The 26,120-nt window shown below is 36.9% G+C and overlaps 5 protein-coding genes across 8 annotated transcripts; 4 read left to right on the forward strand and 1 right to left on the reverse strand.

Moving 5' to 3' along the window:
* The first annotated feature begins 69 nt into the window (after positions 1 to 69).
* On the forward strand, positions 70 to 2,530 carry LOC128863534 (sorting nexin-20). 3 transcript variants are annotated; one of them, XM_054102743.1, is made up of 5 exons: positions 70 to 363; positions 617 to 714; positions 936 to 1,091; positions 1,155 to 1,851; positions 1,916 to 2,530. In XM_054102743.1, exons 3-5 carry the CDS (start codon positions 965 to 967, stop codon positions 2,049 to 2,051), a joined length of 960 nt encoding a protein of 319 aa, XP_053958718.1. In that variant the 5' UTR covers positions 70 to 363; positions 617 to 714; positions 936 to 964; the 3' UTR covers positions 2,052 to 2,530. The 3 variants fall into 3 exon arrangements, with proteins under 3 accessions (XP_053958718.1, XP_053958717.1, XP_053958716.1); XM_054102742.1 differs by having other exon boundaries at positions 954 to 1,091; XM_054102741.1 differs by lacking the exons at positions 70 to 363; positions 617 to 714 and adding an exon at positions 752 to 897 and having other exon boundaries at positions 954 to 1,091.
* A 3,333-nt stretch (positions 2,531 to 5,863) lies between these two features.
* On the forward strand, positions 5,864 to 6,745 carry LOC128863519 (probable DNA replication complex GINS protein PSF2). 2 transcript variants are annotated; one of them, XM_054102725.1, is made up of 3 exons: positions 5,925 to 6,181; positions 6,241 to 6,572; positions 6,656 to 6,745. In XM_054102725.1, exons 1-3 carry the CDS (start codon positions 5,937 to 5,939, stop codon positions 6,700 to 6,702), a joined length of 624 nt encoding a protein of 207 aa, XP_053958700.1. In that variant the 5' UTR covers positions 5,925 to 5,936; the 3' UTR covers positions 6,703 to 6,745. The 2 variants fall into 2 exon arrangements, with proteins under 2 accessions (XP_053958699.1, XP_053958700.1); XM_054102724.1 differs by lacking the exon at positions 6,656 to 6,745 and having other exon boundaries at positions 5,864 to 6,181; positions 6,241 to 6,589.
* Positions 6,746 to 6,780: 35 nt separating this feature from the next.
* LOC128863518 (vacuolar protein sorting-associated protein 53 homolog) lies at positions 6,781 to 10,255 on the forward strand. Its single transcript, XM_054102723.1, has 7 exons — positions 6,781 to 6,983; positions 7,047 to 7,553; positions 7,613 to 7,820; positions 7,887 to 8,445; positions 8,500 to 8,672; positions 8,775 to 9,030; positions 9,103 to 10,255. The coding sequence occupies exons 1-7, from the start codon at positions 6,876 to 6,878 to the stop codon at positions 10,046 to 10,048; spliced, it is 2,757 nt and encodes a 918-aa protein (XP_053958698.1). The 5' UTR covers positions 6,781 to 6,875; the 3' UTR covers positions 10,049 to 10,255.
* Positions 10,256 to 11,633: 1,378 nt separating this feature from the next.
* LOC128863697 (transportin-3) lies at positions 11,634 to 15,704 on the reverse strand. The gene is made up of 6 exons (XM_054102976.1): positions 15,422 to 15,704; positions 14,248 to 15,336; positions 14,017 to 14,183; positions 13,126 to 13,946; positions 12,370 to 12,919; positions 11,634 to 12,260 (listed from the first exon to the last, which is right to left on the reverse strand). The coding sequence occupies exons 1-6, from the start codon at positions 15,536 to 15,538 to the stop codon at positions 12,200 to 12,202; spliced, it is 2,805 nt and encodes a 934-aa protein (XP_053958951.1). The 5' UTR covers positions 15,539 to 15,704; the 3' UTR covers positions 11,634 to 12,199.
* Positions 15,705 to 19,542: 3,838 nt separating this feature from the next.
* LOC128863266 (tubulin-specific chaperone D) lies at positions 19,543 to 24,130 on the forward strand. Its single transcript, XM_054102358.1, has 8 exons — positions 19,543 to 19,912; positions 19,974 to 20,767; positions 20,828 to 21,985; positions 22,082 to 22,510; positions 22,653 to 22,775; positions 22,834 to 23,177; positions 23,259 to 23,418; positions 23,479 to 24,130. Exons 1-8 carry the CDS (start codon positions 19,752 to 19,754, stop codon positions 23,961 to 23,963), a joined length of 3,654 nt encoding a protein of 1,217 aa, XP_053958333.1. The 5' UTR covers positions 19,543 to 19,751; the 3' UTR covers positions 23,964 to 24,130.
* Positions 24,131 to 26,120: the final 1,990 nt, after the last annotated feature.

The raw sequence follows: 26,120 nt of genomic DNA on the forward strand, positions 1-26,120 counted from the left end.
TCTTTAGAGATGTATATCGATAACGATTGAAGTGGGTGTTTGCATGACTCTTTTAGATTATTCATATGATGGAGACAGCAGCTCTGTTGTATAATCAGCGAAATAATAAGATGTTTTATCGTGTTTATGGTATGTGCATCTAAAAACATATCCCACCGCAGTTTGAATAATTGATAATTGCATATATATAAAGACCAGCTGGCAGCTCCAACTATTTCATATAACGTACGATCTTATTTAGTGCAGTGCAAGTTCATTCACAACTATCACCGCGGATTAACTTGTAATTATAAAAAGATTAGTCAAATACTAACAAACAGATAATATAAACAAAAGGACGCGACCCGAAAAGAGAAATTAAAGGTAAGCGATTCCCCGGCATAATAATTGAAGTGACAACACAAAAACGTTCCATCTGTTAGCAACTGAATAACAACAACACATTAAAGTAAAAGTACTAAACTACTTACCTTATTATTCTTTTGATTACAATTTTCTAAACTTCCTCCTTTATTGAGGAATGGCATATTAGTCATACTTGCATTAAAGCATAAAATAAAACATCGAAGACTTGGTTTATTTTAGGGCAGATGAATAATCTTTTGTTTTGTTTCAGGCAGAATTTGTTGTTGCACAATAACGCATTAGTGAAGTCTGCTAAGGAAGCGAAAAGCAAACAACCATTTTTATAATAAGCGGATAAGTCAACCGCGAGTAAGTTTCGAATGTACAGAAAAAGCATATTTATATTTATGGGATATGGCTTGCAAGAGTGTTTGTGAATGTTATTTGAGAATTCTGTTGTAACAAAGAAACATTTCTAATTTAATTTTGTTTGAGTGTATTGGCTGCAATATATGCATTTGCATACTCGCATCGTTATATTACTTGCATTGAGTTAAGTGTTAAAAAATCCCTTTTGTACTTTAAAACAGATTTTTGGTATTTTTTAGTGCGCGCAGCCATGGCCAGAAGAACACAAGTGCACTCTGTAGATACACCTGATAACACCGAAGAGCTTGAAAGCCCAGAAACCATAGAGTCCGGTTCGTTAGCTATACAAGATGTCTCTTCAAAAGCTGCACAAAAAGGTCAGTTACAAAATATTTCAAATGCTTTTACTTGAATTGTTCATTTCATTACTTTGAATTCAGATTTATGGGAACGTCCAGCATCTACAGTGGAACTCCATTTGCCTGATGATGGTTCCACTATATTACGCTTTGAAATCCAATTAGCTCGTATTATGCCACCTGACGGCGAAGATCTCAAGGTGAAACGTTATGTAGTCTACGAATTGTCAGTGCGTCAGGACTCTTCCATTATCGATCCGCAACCAGCAAGTATACAGCGTCGTTATACGGACTTTCGTAATCTCTACAATAGCTTTAAGAAAGATTTTCCAAATAAGATGTCTTCATTGTATTTTCCGAACAAGGTGCTTGTTGGAAATTTTTCGGCTGATTTAATTGCTGAACGTAGTGCTGCTTTTGAGTCATTTTTAACACATGTCGCAAGTAACAGTATATTACGTGATACACCTGAGTTTTTACACTTCCTGCAAGACAATGAACTATCCAAAGCTTGCCAACTCTTAGATGAGCGTCGCAATGAAATGGCGATACCATTGCTAGAAAATTGCTTTCGTTTACTAAATAAAATCTTCATGGATCGTTCACGACCGGTCCTATTAATATTGTGTCGCTTGGTTGCTGCGTGTACTATGTCGCCGGTACCACATCATTCGGCCGAACGTTGGGCAACTTTGGCGCTGAGTCGTTACGATACGCTGTGCGACATCGACCTCCTACAGTTGTACATTCCTCTGTTGCACACATGCACACATCTCTGGTGGGTAGTGGGAGATGATCTTCTAAATATAGCAATTAAAGTTGTAAAGATTGTATGCTTTCAGGTGGCAGCGTGGTTTGGATCAGAAGCCAATAACTGATCGCCTTGAAGAAATGTCTAGAAAAGGAATTAATACAAAAAATGGTCCTACACTAATTCAGGCTATTCATAAGTTGGATCCTCGTACTGAGACTATATAATCTATATGCAAAACAGCGAATATACAAATTCATACATACATACATAGAAAAAGTGCTTGTTCGCTTTTAGTACTTGGTATTACTCATTTTTATTTACTAGTAGCTAAGATAAAAAGTGCAATTGTTTACAAAATTACCGCGTTGTATACATGCAAAAATGCGTACGGATAAATTATTGTAGTGTTTCGAAATTTTATTCCGAGGGATGTATGCACGTATGTAATGTATATTTAAGCATAGTTATGGTAGATCAAGATAAATTTAAATAAAAATAAATTATACTTTTTTATTTTTATAACATTCACCATTGTCAATTGTTTTACACATGTTTAATATGCATGTATTTTAAACTAAAAAAAATCATATTTTTTAGATGGAATACTAATTATACTTTTTTCATTGTAAAGAACATATCGTATTACAGTGTAGTTTTTTGTACAAAGAACATTTGAAAATAAATATAATATAATATTATCTTTTTCTCAATGAATTTAAGATTTCAGGAAAATACAATAGATCTGTAATCTGCTCGTGAGGCACACAGGCTCCCAATTTTTCGGTAAATCCCAATGAATGAAGGTGATTGAGAATCGTTTTATGACCGCTGTTCATTTTTTCCGCCAATTCACGACTAGTTTAACGACTGTTCTCCTGTAAAAGCGATTTGAGACGTTCTTCAGCGAATTCAGAAGGTCTTACGCTGCGGGATGTGTCATCGTTGTCAAACTGGCTATTTTTGACCTTTGCAAACCATTTCCGTGCTGTGGACGCGCCATTGACAACTTCTCCATACACGTCGCAAATGACCCGGGCTGCTTCGGCAGCTTTTTGATCTTGATGAAAAACTAAGAAGAACAGGTGTCGAAAATGTTGATTTTTGCTTCCTGGGTATTCTATTTCTAATAAAAACTAATTAAAAAATTAAATAACGCAAAAATACTATTACCATAGTTTTGTAGAGCAGAAAGAGTTGTATCGAATGAATCTTACCCTTTGCCAAACAACAAACAAATCATTGTAAAATAAAATAATATGTAAAAACGCTCTGAACCATTCCCCAACCCTTGTTTTTTGACGTGATAACGTCTTATAATTCGATTTAACAGGCTGCACGCACGAAAAAATGTGTCGTTACCTTGCTCATATGTCGTTACCTTACTCATTAGTGTTACCTTGCTCATATACCGTTACCTTGCTCATTGCCGTTACCTTGCTCATTGCATTGAATGAACTGCAAGCGAAAGCGCGGAACGAACGACAAAGCAAACGAACGGCAACGTTCGACATCTTGCTCTCTCCTACTTAAGTGAGCGTATATATGTATGTATATGCGCATATCTACATATATAAATTCACGTATTTGTATTTGCATATGCCTTCTTATTGATTACAGTGCACTCGCGGTAACTCGAATAGCCGCTAAGTCGAACGACGTGCTAACTCGAACACATTTTTTTCCCTATTGACTTCTTTGTAACTCGAACAATATTAAAGCGCTATAACTCGAACAAAAAAACAAATTTATTTGTACACACATTCTTTTCAAACATGTACATTTTGTACATACATACATATGTAATAGTATATGTATATAAATTATATGTATACTAGTGTATTGTCCATATGAATATTTCGACGTTAATATCCCGTTAGTTTTCTGGGAACAACATCTTGCATTGACCAAATTGCTTTAAATTTGTCATTTGTAGTGTATCAGTGCATGTGAGTAATGGATCGTAAAAGGTTGAAGTGTTTAACATTAAAAGAGAGGGCTGAAGTCCTTAACAAAATTAAACGTGGATGTAGTGTTACTTCTCTAGCGAAGGAATATGGGGTAGCCAAGTCCACCATAAGTCTTATAAAAAAGAAAGACAAGGTAATTTTAAAAGCAGTAAACAACAGGTTTTTGGGTCCTGGGAAGAGGAGAACTTTAAAAGCTTCTGAGTTTCCTAAAATGAAAGCCGCCTTATACAAATGGTTTCTGTGCCAAAGAAAAAAGGATTACCCAATAAGTGGATTCATCTTGAAAGAACATAACATGAAAAACATAATTTACAGGTCGAATTTACGCTTTATGATGTTAACAAATGGAATGATGGTGCCGAATTTACCGACACAGAAGTAATAATTGAAACTAGTGATTCTGAGTCTGAGTTTAACAACACAACTGAGACATGTGAGCGGATATCATCTGAGGAGGCAGTTAGCTCTATCAATAAGGTAATTCAGTGGGCCACAACTGAACAAGTAAGCCCCGCAAAGGTTAACACTCTTCAATTGCTGCGTGAAAAAGTCATATTCAACATTGCTGCAGGCAAGAAAAGACAAACACACATTACAACTTTCTTTTCGGCCTAACTTTTCTGTTAAAGCTGACTTTTTTTGTGTAACTGACACAAAGACTGCCAAATATTTGATGAAAAATATTGAAACGAATTAATTATTTTAAACATATTCATGTTCATATCCATATGTAAATAAATAAATAAATTTAATTGAAAAAAATCGATATCGATGACTGTTTTTTTAACATAGCACACTCAATTGATAAGTCGAACAAATTCGATAAATCGAACAGCGCCTGTTTTAATTAGTTCGAGTTATCGCGAGTGCACTGTATTATTAATTTGATTCACTTGAAGAATTTAAAATAAAACCAAGTTTGTTAATAATACCTGTTGTTTTAATGTTATTATTATTATTATATATGAAGGAAAAAATGTATGGTAATATTTACCATATACCTTATAAGATATGTTGTATACTAATATATGTATATAAACATGCATATACATATACAATTTCGCGCAATTTTCAAAAAGAACAAATCTATATGTAAAGATGCATACAAGTCATATGGTCATATCAAATATACGAATCTATGTATTCCGTACGCAAGCAAATGTAAGCTAATGTGCTTGAACTGCAAGCGAGAGCGCGGAACGAACGACAAAGAGCACAATCGGCCCCCGCGTTCGGCAACGTTCGACATCTGGCTCTGTCCTACTTGAGTGAGCATATATATGTATGTATATGTATGTATATGCGCATTTGTATATAAATTCACATACTTGTATTTGCATATGCCTTCTTGCTGTGTGCATGGTAATGAACCATTTCTCTGTTGAGAATAGGACGATGATAGAAAAAGTAGGAAATGAAAGGGAGTGTTTCGAGTGTAAAGTGTCTTGAAATAGGCAAATCGATGATGGTGCTTCTTAGTGTTGTTGACTTATTAACGTCTGATGCACAATCGAAATTGAAGATATCTTTCATGAATTTGATAAATGTTTCGTAATTTTTCACGTTTTTGTAAATGTAACTTGACCTATTCCATTGCAATTCCATTTACCTCCTCCTCTATATCCATACAAAATATCTATCAGACAAATAAAATTAAAATTTTGTTTTGAAAATTGCAACCATTACATTTTCTTATGACGTTGTCACGTTAAACTATCGTCAGTAAACCGACTTTACAGACAACCTCTTTTTTTCAATAAATTTTAAGATATATGTAGACCTGAATTTTATATTCGAATTTAAGTTTTTTTTTACGTATTAAAAATAATACGTTTTTTTTTTATATTTACGTATTAAAAATAATTTATACTTGCCCTAGTAGCCAGTGTGCTAATTAAGTTAGGGTTATATTGTATATATCTCCTATAAATAATAATAATAATAATTTATACCTAATACGATTACATTGATGCTTTCTTTCGATTTCTTCTGAAATAAGCTATCTCGTTTCCGAACACTTTCAACGCGTTTGTTTTGATTTTGTCATTCTCGACCGGATCATTATTTTGTTTACATATTTGGCGGTAAAATTGCGTCGATCAGCTGCATTCCAATAGCAAAAGTGTATTTATTTAAATTACAATGGAGCCCAGTGTTATTGAATTTATTGGCGAGAAGTCAACCATAGGTATTGTGCCCAACTTTTCATTTGATCCTTTGCATTTGATATCGGGTAGCGTGGGACCATTCCGTGCTGGTCTCCCGGTGCACGTGCCACTCTGGCTCGGCATACATCTACGCAAACAACAAAAATGCCGTATTGTGCCACCTGAGTGGATGGATATGGAGCTGTTGGAGGAAATCAAGGAAGCGGAAAAGAAATCAAAGTGAGTGAAAATTAGTTACTTAATAATCAAATGCTACACTCACATATTTGTTTTATTAGGTTCTTCACAAAGATGCCGAGTGAACATTACATGGTTGAGGCACAGCTGATTATGAGTACGGCACCCGACGATGTACCACGATGTGAAGAGCTGCGAACGATTATCAAAGATATATTTGATATACGTGAGTCTAAATTACGCACTTCCATTGACGCATTCATCAAAGGCGAAGGCACATATGCCAAGTTGGATAACTTAACACTGTTGGAAATACATACCGTACGTCCAATTCTGCCGCATTCATTGGATCATATTGCGCGTTACCAACGAACGGCAATGGCAACTCAACGCGATACGTCCTCACTAGGATTGAGTAATTCGATGAACACAAGTAATTTTATGCAATAAATTAAATTAAAACAAAAAAAAAATGATTTATTTGAACTTACTTATCCTTAATACATGTATTTCTAGTAATATTGTCGCGAAAGGACTTTTATTTGGGTGTAATTTTGGCTTAGCTTCATTAATCAATCACGGTACTTTTCGGTCTGGCAGCCTTGCTACAAAGCCAAATCAGCTGTTTCGTTCATCCGACTTTGATGACGTTTTGCGTTGATGCAATTTTCTTTATACACAATCATTGCGACTGTTTTCACAAATAAAATTAAGTAATTATTTAAAAACTTAGAAAATGGCTTCGAGCGGTGCTGAAGTGGAAACAGATAATGACGCTGCCATTAGACCGTCTGGTGGGAATAAAATTCATTTTACAAAAGACGTAAAGTCCGCAATTGATAAGGTATGTTTAACACCTGGCATAATAATAATCAATTGAGCCATTAAAATGCATTTTACAATGCAGGTATTAAAAACTGACGACCCCATGGACTCGCCAGACTTCAACACTGTCGATTACATTAATCAACTCTTTCCGAACGAACAATCTTTGGTGAGCATTGATGAGACTATTCAGCGCATGCAATGCGAGGTGTCACTAATTGATGATAATATCCGCGCTGTGGTACGTGGACAGACAAATACGGGTCAAGATGGACAAATGGCCCTAACGGAAGCACGAAAGGTTATATCAGCATTGTATGTGCATATTATAGATGTGAAAACGCGTGCCGAGAAAACGGAGGAAATGGTAAAGGAGATTACACGCGATATCAAGCAATTGGACTGCGCAAAACGAAATCTCACTTCGGCAATAACTACACTAAACCATCTCCATATGCTAGTAGGCGGAATTGAAAGTTTAAATAAATTGATTGAAAAGCGTTTATATGGTGAGATACTTAATCCATTGCAAGCAATTACCGAAGTAAACCAACATTTTAAGCAATATTCTGATATTGAAGAAATAAAGGTAAAAATAAACCAAAACTGAGTTAAATATTTCATGCTAATATGTTCTATATATCTTAGAATCTCTCCCAAAATGTCGATAAGATCCAAGTAACATTGGCCAAACAAATTACGGACGATTTTAAAGATGCATTTTCGCCCAAATCAAGTTCGGCAGCAAATGCTGGAAACAAGCAACGTTTGGGTTTAAATCAGTTGACAGACGCATGTAAAGTGATTTCTGTGTTAGATCCGAAGGTCAAAAAGGAGCTATTAAAGTGGTTTATTGGTACGTACGAACTATTTTGGCAGTCAATGATGATGTAATATTGATTTGCTTATTATATTTGCACAGCTCAACAACTGGAAGAATACTTGCAACTGTTTCACGAAAACCAAGATATAGCCTGGTTAGACAAAATCGATAAGCGTTATGCGTGGCTTAAGCGGCACCTACTCGACTTTGAGGATAAATTCGGCGCAGTCTTCCCGCTTGATTGGGAAGTATCTGAACGCATTACCGTCGAGTTTTGCCGTCTCACACACGAGCAACTCACTCAAATCATGGCAAAGCGCAGCAATGAAATAGATGTACGTCTTTTGCTCTTTGCCATCAATAAAACACAAGCTTTTGAGCAGTTGCTTTCCAAACGCTTCACTGGTATCACATTGGGCGCTGAAAAGCTAATTACACCAGCAGCTCTTAAGGTATTACCTGAAAGTGGTGTTGGCGATCCTAACGCGCCGCCTACAATTGGTTTATTTCACGATCAGATTGGTAGTTGCTTCAAATCACATCTGGGTATTTATATTAAAAGTATTGACCGTAATTTATCGGAGTTAATGGAAAAATTTGTCGAAATGGCCAAGGAGCCGCTCAAAGTGTCTGAGTCAAAAACCACTGTATATCCAAGGTGAGTGACTGCAAATTTGACTTGCTAATTTTTGTAATGTTTTTGGCCTCACAGTTCAGCAGACTTATTTGTATTCTACAAGAAGTGTATGGTGCAATGCAACCAGCTAAGCAATGAGCAGCCTATGTATGAATTAGCCTTGGTGTTCAAAAAATATCTACGCGAGTATGCAAGCAAGGTATTAGAGTTCAGTATGCCGAAATTGATGACTACAACTGCGTCAATTGGTGAGTTTATTTTGTGTTTATGCATCCTTTTAGCTGCATAACTTGAACATTTTTTTTGTTATTAAACATGAAATTTTATTACTTATCCTCTTATCGTGGTAGGCAAAAGCATGTCTTTACTTACCCGTGATATGCAGAATCTCTCCACAGCAGCCGGTCAAGTATTCCACAACTTTTTAAAGGAGGGAGAGACGCAACGTTTCACACGCGAAGATCTAATACAAATTTGTTGTGTCTTAACCACCGCCGAATACTGTTTGGAGACTGTACAGCAATTAGAGGATAAACTAAAGGAGAAAGTATCCGCAGCCTATGTAAACAAAATTGATATGTCAGAAGAAAAGGATGTGTTTCATCGGTTCGTTTCAAGTGCCTTTTCGTTTTTTTACCTAAATTCCTGATGCATTCTATTCGACCTGTATTTTTGTAGCATTATCTCGAACAGCATACAATTGCTTGTACAGGATTTAGAAGCAGGCTGTGAACCGTCTCTTCAATCCATGGCCAAAGTGCAGTGGCAGAGTATTAGCAACGTCGGTGATCAAAGCTCCTTCATCAGCAGTATGTGCGCGAATTTCAAGCATACCGTTCCCGTTATTCGAGACAATCTGGCCACCTCACGAAAATATTTTACACAATTTTGCCATAAATTTGTCAATGCATTCATTCCAAAATTCATTAACGTTCTATACAAATGTAAGCTGACGCATTCCGATGGCTCCAACAATGTGTTAGGTTGTGAGCAACTTTTGCTCGATACGCACAGCCTAAAAACGGCACTGCTAGACATGCCCTCAATTGGTTCGAGTGTGAATCGCAAGGCCCCCACCAGCTACACCAAAGTTGTCGTGAAGGATATGACACGTGCCGAAATGATCATTAAAGTGGTAATGACTCCCGTACAACCGCCATCGCATTTCACTCAACAAGTACTTAAACTGCTGCCGGACATCACTATTGCTGAGTATCAAAAAATTCTGGATATGAAGGCCGTGAAGCGTGTGGATCAATTACAATTGATTGACCTATTTAAACACACTGCTTCACATGTATCTGTAGTTGGAGGTGATGCGCCGGAGGCATCGCCAACGACTGAAGATAGTGGCTTATCGGCACAGGCGGAATTGAATGCAAACATGAATTCAGATGCTATTTCGGTGGTGTCAAAGGAAGCCATTGACAGTGGCGATACTAATACAGCGGCACAATCTACAGCTACAGCCGGCACCACGTCCACGCCTAAACGTGCTTTTATTTTTAGTGTTGGTAGTTTTACTGGTGGCACAGAGAAGACCGCAGATGGCTCATCCAATGGTGGTGGAGATCGTGGGCGCATACGCAAACTGGAGAGCTTGCTGAAGAAGCGTTTACCGTAAGGCGATAGTGCATACACGAAAAAATTGAATGTCTCGGGATTTTAAGTTTTAAATTGTTTGTTTATCCATTTCACTTCATTTTGGGTGAGTATTACATTCCATTTTTGATTTTTGAATTTTATCTGTTTTGAATCTGTATGTACGCATATGCACTTGATATATTCTGCAATATTGAAAAAATAAAAATATTTATGCAGTACATATGTATATGTATGTAGATGCCACCTTTTTTCAATATGACGGTTAGACTCTTTGTATGCCGGACTGACATCCGCCAAGGATCGTTACTCCAGCAGCATTCCTTGAAAAATTATGGGGGATGCTTATGCTGTTACAACAACAACAACCCCTTATTTATGATGATGCCACTTTTCTTTCAAAACGTAAGACCTCATTAATTGAGGTTCAGCGCACTAAATAGGGTTAGTTTGCTGGGACAGCAGCCCTTGGTTGGGGAAAACCCGAGCAGTTGCGCTCGGCTGCCTTAAGAATGGTAGAATCCTATCGAGAATCGGCACCGAAACACCCAGCATATGTCCGGCACGTGACGATACAGTACGACACGAACCACTTTCACTTGGCTCGATTAGACGAAACAGCGTGTTTTTGGGTCTTCCATTAATGAGGTTGACAATGACGACCGCTGAGTTCTCCGTGCTCGGCAGGGCTTTATAAACTGCTACAACAGCAAAAACAACCCCTTTGAAATGTTAATGATAAAGGGTGATCAATTTAGAGGCATTGGATTTTAAATGGAAATAAAACAACGAAAATTTAAATTGATTGGATAATTTTTATTTTTTTTTGTGTTCATGAATGGTTCATGACATTTTTTAAAGATAATCTCATCAAATGTTGACCGCAACTGCGCCAAAATTCGGCCATTCGTAAACACCAATTTTGAATGACTCGCTGGCGGACTTCGGTTGATATGTCGTGAATACCTTTAGTTGTATTTGCTTCCAATGCCTCAACCGAAACTGGTTTATCCATAAAACATTTTGACTTTACACACCCCCACAAATAAAAGTCCAAAGGTGTGGTATCACACGATCTTCGTGGCCATTCCAAGACCGCGGTCTGAGAGGAGAGATGAATGGCAAGTAGCGCCGTCCGCCGACTTGTTGGAACCGAATGTTGTGGAGGTTACGGGCTTCAATTTCCGGTATCAAAAAGGCGTTTTTTACGGCATGATAGCGATGATTTCTCTAGCCCATAGACCGCACCAAACGGTTTTAAGTACGAATGTAATGGCTGCTCTTGAACGTCTTCGGATTGCTTTTCAGCCCAAATACGGAAATTTTACTTATTTACGTAGCCGTTAAGCCAAAAATGGGGCTCATCGCTGTACACCATAAGCTGGTCTGAGCGCGCGCGATGAAAACTTTTCACTGAGCGTCGATTTTCGCAATGCAACTGTACGATTTGTAAACGTTGTTGAGGCGTAAGCCCTTCCAAGCATGAAACGCCAATGAGTACCGAAAAAATTGTGTAGATATTTAGTTTGACAGTAGTCATGCGTCACCCTATTGGAAAAAGTACCTGCAATCTGTTCACCCTTTATACAAAATAGAACAAAGCACAATTTTCATTTCTTTCGGTCACGTTTATTTAACATTAAAAATTTCAATATACATATATTCAAGTTAAAAATTAATTAATTTAACCGTTGAATTGTAAGTATGGTTTCTTTTTTTGATGTCCTTTCTACTAAAAATAAACTATAAGCATTACTTTCTAAGCCTTTTCACAATAGACGCACACTAACATTTTCTCTTTTATATTTCCAACCACACCGACGACTTGGTTTTGTTTGGCTAAGTATGTATATTTACTACACATTTTGCTTTATTATGTATAATTCAACTTTCTACGTTGGAATTGCCTTGTACTCATACATTGTCAGATTTTAGAACTAAAATCCATTGTTAGTTACATAAATGAACTAATTATTACATACTTCTGGAGTATGGTCAGTCGTTTCAAGTTGACTTGGTGGAAATTCCTGCTGTGCAATCATTGACATTTCCATTTTTTTGCAGTTTAACAAATTTTTCACTTTCGTTAAATACATCAAGTATGCAAAACAAAACATTTTCTATATAAATTATAGTATGATTTGCGCATTATTGTTGTGTGTGTGTTTCTAAATTAGCGGTACAAGCGTGTGAAGTTCTTTAGCGCCATGGTTATCGTTTTGGGAGTGTCAGCGCTGTAAAACAGAAAATTTTATTAAATGGGGAATAAACATCAATTAATATTTGTTCAACATAATAAGTATGTAATTGAAATTCTGGGTTTTTGGAGTTCCTTCTACATACCCTAGCAATGCGGCAGTGAAATCATCCAATTGCTGTTGCGTCGCCGTCACATATCCGCCACTATTTCGCTTTGGCAACGCATCCAGTGCTGTCTTCACGTACGTCTGCATTTGCTCCTGTGTCACAACCGATTTCAATTCGAACATTACATCTGCCACATCGGACAACATGTAAGAGTGCAAACAATAGACTGAGGCATGTATGAGATTCATAATCAATGCTTCGCCGTTTTGTTGCGCAATCTCCTTCACCAATGGACGACATTCTGGTTGACGCTGATTCGAATTTCGTCCCCATTTCAAAAGGTTACAAAAGAATTTCATCACCGATGAATTGGCTTCCCGATGATCGAGTGTGCAGGCTAACAGAGCACATTGGAAGATGGGTGTGACGAGTGCGCTTTGTAGGAACGGTACGGGGCAGCATTCGATAAAGCGCGAGCAAAGCCGAAAGAAGTCATCAACGGTATCCGGATTATTTTTGAGACCATTTTCCACTTGCAACATGCTGAAGGTGGGTTCAATAAATGCTTTCAGCATTTCCAGTAGACCTATTGGAAGGCAAGGGAATATTTAATTATTTATTGAAAAAAAGAGTCTGCCATTTCGTTTTCAGTATACAGATTTTCATGTTCATGTTGTTATTTTTAATCTTTCTGGTGCCACAAAAGTTCAGTTCATGAATTATTAAATGATTAAATTAAATTACATGAAATGAGTATGTTAAGATAAGCGAAATGTTGCCATTGTTACGCACCTGGTATACATTCGCCGGCCTTGGCGAATTCGTCGACTAGTACTGATCCGAGATACAAAAAGCAACTATGGTGATGTAACGCATAGATGGATATCATTTGCTTGACCAATGGTTCAACCAAAAGTGAAGCTTGCTTCCGTACCATGCGTACACCGTAACGTATGAGCCTGCAAGTACGTTCCATGATACGTACTTCAGTCTGATATTTATCCATAACTTGAGTTAACAATGGCCAGGCATCGGTGAGTATCTGCAAAGTTGGATGCAGTTCACTATCGGCAATGTCAGGATTTGTGTGACGTATAACTGCACAAGCACGATCAATCCAATAAGCTGGATCGGTGCGTTCGCCCTTCTGCATTGTTGCCATGGTGGCTGGCGACATCTCAACCATTTGTGCCAACGGTTGCAATTGAAAGGAGATGATTTCACGCATTGCGCTTTCCAGTTGCGTGCGATGCAGGCGTGATAGTATCAATGAAATGCCTTTAAGGAGACCGATGGCCAAGTCGTTGTTGATTTCAAAACTGTCCAGACTACGTGCAATTTCCACGAGACCACTAATGTGACAAATCATATTTTGCCGGCAAGCCGAACATATCGAGGTGAGCGCTATCGCTGCGGCGGCAGCTAAACCATTCTTCTGTTGTAGCGAATAAAGCAGGAAATTTAGTACTGCCTCCAGTGAGGCTGGATGATTTTCGATCCAATCGCACAGCTCTCCCAGCAACATAATAGAGGTATAGCGTACTGCAATGTGGGTATTATCGGGCAGGTTAAGTATGGCTTCCACTACTTTAGGTATGACTTCATTCTCATCACTAAAAGAAAGTTAAAATAAGACATTTTTTTTAATTAGAAAATACGATTAGTTGAATTCATAACACTTACGGTATTATATTTTTGGCAACATTTTGCATTATAAACAATGCGGACTCTGTCGACTCCCAAGTGGTATTTGGTGCTTGTAAAAGGAGGAACATTTGCTTGAAACATGCGCCTGAACCAACGATAAAAGCCACATCCTTAATAAGATCAGACACTTTGCGTCTGAATTCCTGAAACAACAGGGGGAAAATAGAGGTTTACAAATAAATTCTTTACTTACATCTTCATACTTACATTAAATGTATCGTTTTCTTCAATTAGCCCATCATGATCGGCGTCCATTTGCGCATGACGATAAAGTGCACCCAAAAGGCGCTCAATGTGTGGTTTAAAATGCGTTGTCAATTTGTCATTATAACGTTGAAAAAGATCCTCACTTAGCCTATACCACAAATTGAATGTAATTTCCGCCACTTCGTAATCAAAGTGACCCACGCACATCAGCACCAGATCCAGTCCTTTAATAGAATAATGTGGTATATCCTCCTGAGAAAGCATTTCGTAAAAGAAAGCCTCACATAACACCGTAAATATACGGCAATAGTTCATCGTTTTGTCTATGTCTTCGTGTGCCACACTAATATGATACGCCGTCTCCAGTGAACAAACTGCATTAAAAATTTTTGTTTCCATTGCCGGTTGTAGGCTAAAACGGGTAGTATTTGCCTCAATACAGCTAAGCAAAGCGCATAAACACTCGGTGCACGTGTCATGCAATTTCCGTGATGTTTCTCCGCTGTTGAGTAGTTGAAAAACTTGTTGCCCCACTGGGTTCTCTGTGAAGTGCTGGATGGGTATTGCTTGCACTGCTACCCAGGAGCTGAAACACCGGAGCGTGCAATTTATGAGAAGTTCTTGACTGCAATCTTGACGTTGTAAACACACACACAGAAACTCAAGCACTTTTGGTGCAGCAGCATCTAATTGCTTATGTATCTCTTCACGTCGATTGGAGCCCAAACGTAAATATCGTGAGTCTATCTCCTCTGGTATCAGTGTGAGTATCTCCAACAAAGGCCAAACAGCTTGTGGTTGTGGTGACAACAAATCTAACAAATCGATAATAGGTTGCTTCCAAGCAGCCATTAGTAATGCCAAGTCAGCAACAGCGAGACTCAGCTGAGTTACAATTACTGCATCGGTTTCATTGGTGATTTGCCCGATGTGGGCAATTAATGAATCTCGCAGAGATTCGTGTGATGCAGGTGGGAGTTCGTTGAACGAGTTTTGTATTTTATTTCGCATCGTCTGCGCTGCAAAATAACACGAGTGCAAATCGCGTTTCTGCTGTAGTAGCTCGTCCGCAATAGTCCATGAATATATCTGAAAATTAGCGAAATATATTATTAATAGATGTTCAAATACAAAGCTGAATTTTCCACTCTATCATATTTAATTGATAACTCACCGACTTCTGGAAATCTTCCAACCATTTGTTGGCTTTTTCTTTTTCTTTTGGGTTGCTGTTATGAAAAAGGGTGCAGATGCCCTGATACACAAGTTCAGCGGTTGGCGCTGTCTCCATTTCTAACTGAACACTTAAACGTACTCACTAAATAATTTGCTTCTATTAACGAAATTTGGCTTGAAACTAAAAAATAACTTAAAAATTTACTGCCTTTATACTTGTCATTCACAACTCCTTTTGTAACAAGCAATAGTCGTGTAATTCATAAATCGCCTGCTCTGTGGAATGCACTGGAATTGAACACAAGGTGGTATTGTTGCAAAGAAACAAATTTACTAATTGCAGGGAGAACTTTTTATAAGAAAACTTTTTTATTATCTAAATTTTACGGCATTGAATTTAAACAGAGAATGTTGAATTGATAGAGAAGATTCAGTCCTGGCCCATTCCTCATTTTGGGGAGGAACAGAACCTATCGCCGGAATATTCCTCTGAATTTTTTTGTTAAATGTTCACTACAATTTAACAACAAGATATAGAAGAAAATATATTTTTTCATGCTTAACTCGCAATCCGTAATTAAAAAACGAGATTGCCAATACAAAATTTCTCTCCCGAAATCTAAAAATACGTTCACATATAAGTTATTAGATGATCTACTTTTTCGCGCTTAGCTCAAAATCCGTAATTAAAAAGCGCGAATTCTCCCCAAAAATCTGAGATTATAAAATAATCCTAGATAATAACGATACTTTTTGACATACAACCCTGTATTTTCTGTGTTATCGATAATTATTATTACGAATGCAAGGAGAAACATCCAAATAAAACTAAATGAAATGGATACCGGCAAAGAAAAAATGTCTGTAAACACGATTCTAATAATTTTTTTGTTAAATATTATTAATTATGGAATCATTTTACAGAAAAAACCTGTGTCCATAAACGTTTTGTCCTCTTATTACTTATTATAAAATGTAATATAGAATATCCCATGCGCATTGCTGCCATAATTTTTTGCAACCTCAGTGAACGTCGCATACGGATTTCCTCCAACTGTTTATTATTAGCGCCCAAAGGCGCAATCAAATTAGCTATTCCTTCTCCTTGTATTTTCTTCATATCGTTAATAATAATTAAAGAAACCAAAAACACCGAAATATTCCACCAAAATAATTTCTATGAAGAAAAACCTTTCGCAACAGTATTGACAGCTGATTGTCAATTTTGCAGGTAATCTGCCATATGTGAACGGGTAGATTAATTTGGTGGATTTATGGGTGATTAATGCATATGTGAAAGCATTATTCGATTATAAAAAAAGTGGTTGTCTGTAAAGTCGGTTTATTGACGATAGTTTAACGTGACAACGTCATAAGAAAATATTGATGGAATGGTTGCAATTTTCAAAACAAAATTTGAATTTTATTTGTTTGATAGATATTTTGTATGGATATAGAGGAGGAGGTAAATGGAATTGCATTAGAATAGGTCAAGTTACATTTACACAAACGTGAAAAATTACGAAACATTTATCAAATTCATGAAAGATATCTTCAATTTCGATTGTGCATCAGACGTTAATAAGTCAACAACACTAAGAGGCACCATCATCGATTTGCCTTTTTCAAGACACTTTAAACTCGAAACACTCCCTTTCATTTCCTACTTTTTCTATCATCGTTTATTCTCAACAGAGAATTGGTTCGTTACCATGCACACAGGAAGAAGGCATATGCAAATACAAGTATGTGAATTTATATACAAATGCGCATATACATACATATATATGCTCACTCAAGTAGGACAGAGCCAGATGTCGAACGTTGCCGAACGCCGGGGCCGATTGTGCTCTTTGTCGTTCGTTCCGCGCTCTCGCTTGCAGTTCAAGCACATTAGCTTACATTTGCTTGCGTACGGAATAGATTCGTATATTTGATATGTCCATATGACTTGTATGCATCTTTGTATTTAGATTTGTTCTTTTTGTAAATTGCGCGAAATTGTATATGTATATGCATGTTTATATACATATATTAGTATACAACATATCTTATAAGGTATGTGGTAAATATTACCATACATTTTTTCCTTCATATATAATAAAAAAAAGAGGTTGTCTGTAAAGTCGGTTTACTGACGATAGTTTAACGTGATAACGTCATAAGAAAATACTGATTGAATGGTTGCATTTTTCAAAAGAAAATTTTAATATTATTTGTTTGATAGATGTTTTGTATGGATATAGAGAATGAGGTAACATTAACATAACATAACATAACATAACATAACATAACATAACATAACATAACATAACATAACATAACATAACACAACATAACATAACATAACATAACTTAACATGGAACCGAATATGTAACAGTAACCCTTCCGCCTACCAAATAGAGCCTTTCTCAAAGCGAACAACAAAATCAACAATGGCACAAATAGTTAAAAACACCAAACCTAATATAACAAAAAACCCAGAGAAGCAAAACGAAACAACGAACACAAGAACAAACCAAAGCAAACTACCAAACAATAGCCCGCAAACAATTAACAGCACACAAAAGAAGATTGATTTAAACAAAGAAACTAAGGTAACAAATGCAGACACTATCAGATACACACAAACAGAAAATCCAGCAAAACAAAATACACAAAAAAACAATATGATCACCACACACAAAAGATAATAATATGGGAAAAACCACAAGTAGGGAACTATACTACCTGAGCTAAACGTCATCACACCTAATACACACAAAAAGATCGTAAATGGATTTTGGTTTAAACCTCTCAATAATACAATGGAATATTCAAGGATTTATTAATAATACATTTGGACTGGAATCCTTAACTTCCACACATAATCCAGATATCGTATTATTACAGGAAACTCTTATAATAAACAAAAACCAACAATTACTTCACCTACCGAACTATCAAATTTGTCACCACAACAAAGATTTGACGTATGCAAAGTCAGGAATAGCAATATAAGTTAAGAATACAATAAACGCTTGAAATCATAAGGCATCCACTAACCAACTTTAGCACAAAACCATAACCATAGACGGACTAAAAGACTTACATATTACAAATATCTACAAAGAAACACTTACTTCAGTAGATGTATCTATGGCTTCAAGTGATTTGGCAGGTTGCTTGTCCTGGAAGATTTCCCATACAAAATTTTTCTCCCAAAATCTGAGATAAAAAAATAATCCTAGATTACAACCATACTTTTTGACATACAACCCTGTATTTTCTGTTTCATAGATCCTTATTTTCATGCGTGGAAAGAAAAACGTCAAAGTAAAAACTAAATAAAATGGATGCTGGCAAAGAAAACAGGTTTGTAGACATAATTCTAATAAAATGTATGTTAGGTTTTGTTAACTATGCATTCATATAACGGAAAAAAGCGTATGTCCATAAATTACTTATTACTTATTATAAAATATAATGTGGAATTTCGAATGCCTCCTCCAACTGTTTATTACTAGTAGCCAATTGCGCGACAAAATTAGCTATTCCTTCTCCTTGTCTTTTCTTCATATCGTTAGTAATAATTAAAGAAACCAAAAACACCGAAATATTCCACCAAAATAATTTCTATGAAGAAAAACCTTTCGCAACAGTATTGACAGCTGATTGTCAATTTTGCAGGTAATCTGCCATATGTGAACGGGTAGATTAATTTGGTGGATTTATAGGTGATTAATGCATATGTGAACGTATTATTAGCTCGTTATCGAGCAACAAAGTGTTAAGTTGGACGTGTGAACGTTTAAAGTGATTTAGTAGGGAAATTAAAAAAAAAACTGGCAAATTGTTTGCCTTTAATATATGAGTTTTATTTAACAATCCAGTGATCGAACTCAGAGGAGTTATAGAGAGATGTTCCATTTGAAAAAATTATAACAATATTTTTTTTTTTGGGTTTAATAGCTTTTTACGATATATTTTAGATAAATGATAAGGAGGATATAGATTGAGATTGAATTACGAATGGCGCCGTTGTGGAAATATGTTATAATGTTGATATCATTTCCGTTCATTTCATTTCATTTCCATTCCACTTCTAAAGAAAATACTGCCAGCGAAAATGTTCGCTGGTGTATTAGAATGTGTCATCTGGTTTAGGAACGGTTGTAAATGAAAAATAGTCAACAAAACTCAACATGCAAAGCAACAACAAAGCAAGTCAATAATTTAATGTTGATCTGAAAAACACTATAATCACACTCAGTAACCTGCTGTTAAAAAAACTATAAAAATCATCCAAAATTTTTAAGTAAAATAGTAAAATAAAAACTGTCTAATAATGATGCAATGCGAAGAACTGAAGGACGATGAAGGTCCCTCGAATACGTTGGAACAATTCACGGAATTGGAGCAAGTACTCGAAATGATCGATACAATGAAGGACTGTGATGCGCCGGGCTTTGAAAAAGAATACGAGCAGTACACAGAAGTTTTGTCGAGGTAAGAGTGTAATGCAATTGAAATAATGGCAAGCGACTATAGACCGCTGTTTATACCTTAGATACCAAGAACAGCCACATTTGCTCGATCCTCATTTGAACGTGTTGTTGGAGCGGCTTCTGGAGAGAGTTCGCAATCGGGCGTTGCCAGAAGGAACTGTACATGCCGCCTTCAAATATTTGTATATTATTAGTAAAGTACGTACTTATAAGGTGTTGGTGAAGTTTTTGCCACATGAGCTGACTGACTTGGAATTCGCATTAGATCTGCTCGAGCGTCAAAATCCAAATGAATATAATCATTGGGAGACGCGTTATGTGCTGTTGCTTTGGATGTCGATATTGGTATTGAATCCTTTTCATATGTCACGTTTGGATGCATACACCACATCCAAAAGCGAGTCAAACACAGCTGGTAACTGTGTTGGCTCCACAAAAATGTTGAATCATACGCAGAACAAATCGAAAATGGAACGTATTTTTGATCTCTGTCAGCTATATTCCGCTACAAATGACACGTGTAGTAATATTGCTGCTTATTTGGCAGCAAAGTATTTAGTGCGCGCAGATATCAAAGATGTCTACTTGGAGCGTTATTTGGATTGGGTGATGGACCAACATCAATCAGAGTCTAGTGATGCAAAATTCGGTGAATTAGCTGCTGTTGCAGACATTTTGAAGCACGGTAAACGCGAAGATTTGCTGCCATACGCCGACAAATTGCTCCATTGGATCGTTAGCTTACAGTATAAGGAGAGCAATGACTTTTTAAAATACAAAAGCTACATAAAGATTGTACAGCGCATAGGTTTGGTATACTTAAAGCCGAGATTGGCTGGTTGGCGCTACAAGCGGGGTAAATGAAAATCATTTAAATACGAATTTTTGAAAAACTCTCATATATGATCACTTCTAGGTACTCGTTCGTTGGCAATGAATCTGAATAAGAATACCAACACCGCCACTGAGGAAAGTGCTGGCAGAAATGACAATGATCCTGAGAGTGAAAAAGATGATGGGGAAGAAATCGTTGTGCCCGATGCTATTGAGGAGGTCATTGAGGAATTGTTGCAGGCACTACGTAGCGGTGGCAGTGATATTCGTTGGAGCGCTGCTAAAGGTATAGGGCGTGTCACCAACCGTCTCAGCAAGGAGCTAGCTGACGAAGTAATTGGCTCAGTCATTGACATACTAAATCCACTAGAGCCGCACGAGGCATGGCATGGTGCTTGTTTAGCGTTGGCTGAGTTGGCAAAGCGCGGACTGCTTTTGCCACATCGCTTGCGTACGCTGGTGCCACTGTTGATGCAAGCACTCTTTTACGATGAAATGAAGGGTTATATGTCGGTAGGCCAGCATATACGCGACGCTGCATGCTATATGTGCTGGGCATTTGCGCGCTCATACAATCCAGAGGATTTTCAACCTTTCGTAGAACAAATATCTTCTGGTCTGTTGACAGTAGCTGTTTTCGATCGTGAAATAAATTGCCGAAGAGCCGCTGCAGCTGCATTCCAAGAAAGTGTCGGCCGTCTAGGCAATTTTCCACATGGTATAGAAATTTCGACAGAAACTGATTTCTTTTCAGTGGGTTTGCGACAAAATGCTTACCTGAATGTAGCTGATTTTATTTCACAATTTGAAGAGTACCAAAAACCGTTGATCGATCATTTGATAGAAAGAAAAGTGAATCATTGGGACACAACAATACGCGAATTGACTGCGAAGGCTTTGCACAAACTGACATTCCGTGCGCCCGAGTTCATGTCCACTGTAGTTTTGGGGCAACTTTTTAGCAAGTCAGATTCTATTGATGTCAATATGCGACATGGCACTGTCTTGGCCATTGGTGAGATCACGTTGGCGCTGAGCAAGATCGAAAAGAAAGAGGAAGAGATGGCAAGCAAAAAATTACTGTCGAATCAGCTGTTAACCGATCTCAATGAGTTGTTACCCAAGTATGTTCTACGCGACTCGTTTCGCGGTATGAGCGGCGAAATAATGAAGCACTGTTGTACCGATTTTATAAAGAATTGCAGCATGGCGCGCATCGAAACATCAATCACTTGTCTGGGTAAGTAACTAGTTAACATAATACTGGAGTAATGGTATAATATAATATAATATTACAAAAAAAAAAGAATAATAATAACAATTACCGAATTCTCAGAATCTTGGCAGTATATAGTGGACAAATGTTTGCTAAATAAAGCTGCAGCCATACGCGAGGGCGCTACAGCTGCGTTCGCCGAGCTTTGTCGATCCTATTATAACGGTGAACATCGTGCAGCTGGAAACGCTGATATTATACGTGGATATCTAAGGGGCGTTGACAACAGCTTGGAAGAGCACATACGTATGGGCTATATAAGCGCTTTGGGGGTGTTGCCTGATTTTATGATTATACCACATTTAAATGATATACTTGAAAGTCTGATCAAATACTCACTCACTCCAACACAAGCGACTATTGCGACTGGCGAGATGTTAAACCAACACGAAACCCTGGCAACGGGCACTTGGAGTGAGGCGAGGCGTGATAGTGTCAAGGCACTCAGCACTGTGGTGCAGACTTTGGGTTTCGGTAGAGAGAGCACGGGTGAGGACAATCGCAAATATTTTGGCATATTTTGTTAAAAATTTCAGTTCTGAAATAAATATAAGGAAAAAAAGTCATATTGGATCTACAAATACGTACTATCCAATTCTGTAGATAATTAACATTTTTTTTATTTTTTAAGTTTCATTTGGCAATCCGCAGTACTTTAACAAAGTCGTGAACTGCCTGCTGAAGGCCTTGGATGAATACACATTAGATAATCGTGGTGATATTGGCGCTTGGGTGCGTGAAGCCGCAATGAATGGTGTGCAAACTGAAATAAATTGCTTTTTAGCCAATAAGCAACTAAAATTATTTTTCAGCGCTCTTCCAAATAATCACAACATGCCCAAAGGAATTACTGCAGCCGGAGCAAGTGCATCAAATTATACTTGGCTTCACGCAACAAGCTGTTGAGAAAATAGATCGTACACGCGGCCTCGCCGGACGGCTACTCTCTCGTATAATTACCACTACTCCTCCTATACCACACATTCGCCAACATGAACGCTTGCTGGAAGTGTTCCCTGAAGATTTTAATAGCGTGTTGTGGCTCTTTGCCGATCAGACATTCCCGCTGTTTTGTTCCCTACTTGAGTTGCCCGACTACTCTCGCAGAGTGCTGCTCGGGTTGAGCGCAAGCATTGGACAGTTGACTGAATCCTTGGTAAGTAAAGCGTGATTTTTTCGAATAACAGTGAAGTCGAAGATTTTATGGGTATTCATTATTTTTTCTCGCGGTTTTTAGATAAAATACTCTTCGGTAGCATTATTTGAATTCCTACGCACACATCCTGCAGAAGTGCCACGTTTGTGTAAGGAAGTTGTCATCAATTTCCAAGAGAATGTCTTGAATGAGCGTGTCACCTACCCTATGCTAAACTTCTTAGATATATTAATAAGCTCAGGTAAGTATTAAACGCATACACTCAAATGTATCCCATTAAAAAAAATTATCTTATTAATAGGCACCATAAACGATGTGCTATTGGATGACTCAAATACGTTTGGTGAAGATATCTACCGCTTGCTGAACCTCGAAATTAAAGGCCACAAAAAACTCTACAAATTAGTATCGAGCATAAGTGTCTATAGCCAGCTGGTGCAAGTGCCGAATATTTGCAAGCGTATACTGTCTAAAATGTCCATATTCCTCGGCCTCACGCATGTGCATGTGCGCAAAACGAGTGCCACTAAATTATACGAAGCGCTAGCGCTGCATGGTGATGCTTGTAACATTCCCGAAGAGAATATGGATGAGATATTGAATTTATTATCTGAGACAGATTGGGGTTTGCCTCTGATTACAGTGCGTCCCATACGTAATAAGTTATGTGCACTGATGGGGATAAAACCGCCAGTGAGTGGTGTTGCGAGCGCAAACACTGAACAGATTGTTGTTATTCCTGAAGTGAATGCAGGTCTAAATGCTACGGTGCGCATTTTAAATTAAACTTTTCCTTATAAAAAAACTAACCTTGTTTGCAAAGTATTTTAACATTTAACACATAACATAAACCGAGTGAAGTTTTATTAATGGACTGCACAATAAGCTATCGAATTCTGCTTATTGTTCGAAATTGATTTGAATGCGTTGCTTTGGAATAATTATGAGCTGCCGATTCTTTTTTTTTTGGCAGATTACACAAACACAATACACGCAAATATATATCAATAAATAATTTATTAAAAACTGAGTATTTTTTAAGTGAAGATAATATATGAAAAAATATTGATGTTAGAAAGCTGCTTACAATATTGTAAAAACTATATTTCTCTTTTATTTTTTGATCATCGAGCATTACTAAAACTACTGAGACTCTGTAATTACATTTCACAAGTGTGAGGACGTTTCTCATTTGCTGTATATTCAATCTGATCGTTGTGGTTTTGAAGGTCTTTCATATGCCTTTTATAGGCATTTCCAAAGTGATCGTTTTTTGGCAAATCTACCATTAGTTTAAATGTTTTATCGAAAAAAGAGTAATGTGTAAAAGTGAAATAAAGTCGGTTAAAAAAATCTTTGGGTAATTATAAATAAGTTCCTCTCATCAAATTAAATATTAAGAAAATAAATTTCTATTGTTTCAGTAATTCAATCGTACACTAAATACACGACTGGCGATATATTTCTCATGCGGAAGTTATTGACACTCGTTTATTCCAATTCCATTCGTGCCATTAGTCCAACTGACACTGACTATTGAAAGTTATCGTTTCCGGAGCATTTCTTTGAGCAGGCAACGTTTATTATGCAAATGCGTAAACGCTTTAAAAAAACTGTTAACATTTTATGATAAGGGCGCATATTACACGAATTTGTACTTAAAAAAGTTGCCTATCAATTGAATTTAACATTTGTGTCTATAGGGAGACTTTATAAATGGAAGCTTATACTTGTACGGAATTTTATGTACTCATAATATCAGTAGAAATCCATAATCTTGATTGTGCGATAATTTGTTAGGTTTGGATGTCAAATAACATGGTGCGCTTACGTTCATTTATTGACATTCGGTTTCCACTTCTGAGAGTCGTGCTAAGGTTAAGGTTAATATTTTGCGGTCATCAGTTTCTCGGGTGCTATTTATAACTGCACTGAATATCTTCATGAAAAAGAGGTTGTCTGTAATGTCGTTTTACTGACGATAGTTTAACGTGACAACGTCATAAGAAAATACTTATGTAATGGTTGCAATTTTCAAAACAAAATTTTAATTGTATTTGTTTGATAGATATTTTGTATGGATATAGAGAAGGAGGTAAATGTTATCGCAATGGAATTGATCAAGTTACATTTATACAAACGTGAAAAATGACGAAACATTTATCAAATTCATGAAAGATATGTTCAATTTCGATTGTGCATCAGACGTTAATAAGTCAACAACACGAAGAAGCACCATCATCGATTTGACTCTTTCAAGAAACATTACACTCGAAACACTCCCTTTCAAATATCTTACTTTTCCTCTCATCGTCCTATTCTCAACAGAGAAATGGTTCATTACCATGCACGATGGAGAGAATAATGAGATGGCGCCTATCGTGGTCCGGTTACTTTGCTCTCAACGAATTTGACAACTAGTTACGTGATTTTAGCTCCAGTATGGCCAGATTACCATTTTCGTAATTTGATTTAGCATTTTTTTTGTTATTTAGTCTCGGAGTTTTAGTTCTTTCTTCATTTCATTTTTCTAGATGTTCTAATTAAAATGTAATGTTTATAATTTTGTAAAATATACATTTTTTAATAATTATTTAAATAATTCACCCAGTTTTATTTAGCTTTACTTTTTTTTAACATCTGGTGGCATTGCCCGCGATTGCAGGTGTTGTTGGTGTTCTTCTGCTTTCGGCAGTCAGTCAAATCTCTCTCTCGCTACTGCAGTGTTACCTAGCTTTGGATATAAAAACGCACAAAATGCCCATTCAAAGAAAAAAACCCAACAAATTTTTATTGAATCACTTAAAGAATTTTGTATGCGTGACAAATTCTCTTTAAAATGTGTGTTTTTTTTTTAATAAATGTGTTATGCTTATGTACAATTTAATTTATGAGTTTTTTTTTGTTAAGCGAGACTCTTTTGTTAAGGGAACGACTTATTTG

The sequence above is a fragment of the Anastrepha ludens genome, chromosome 5, assembly GCF_028408465.1.
Source record: "Anastrepha ludens isolate Willacy chromosome 5, idAnaLude1.1, whole genome shotgun sequence".
Classification (NCBI taxonomy): Eukaryota; Metazoa; Arthropoda; class Insecta; order Diptera; family Tephritidae; genus Anastrepha; species Anastrepha ludens.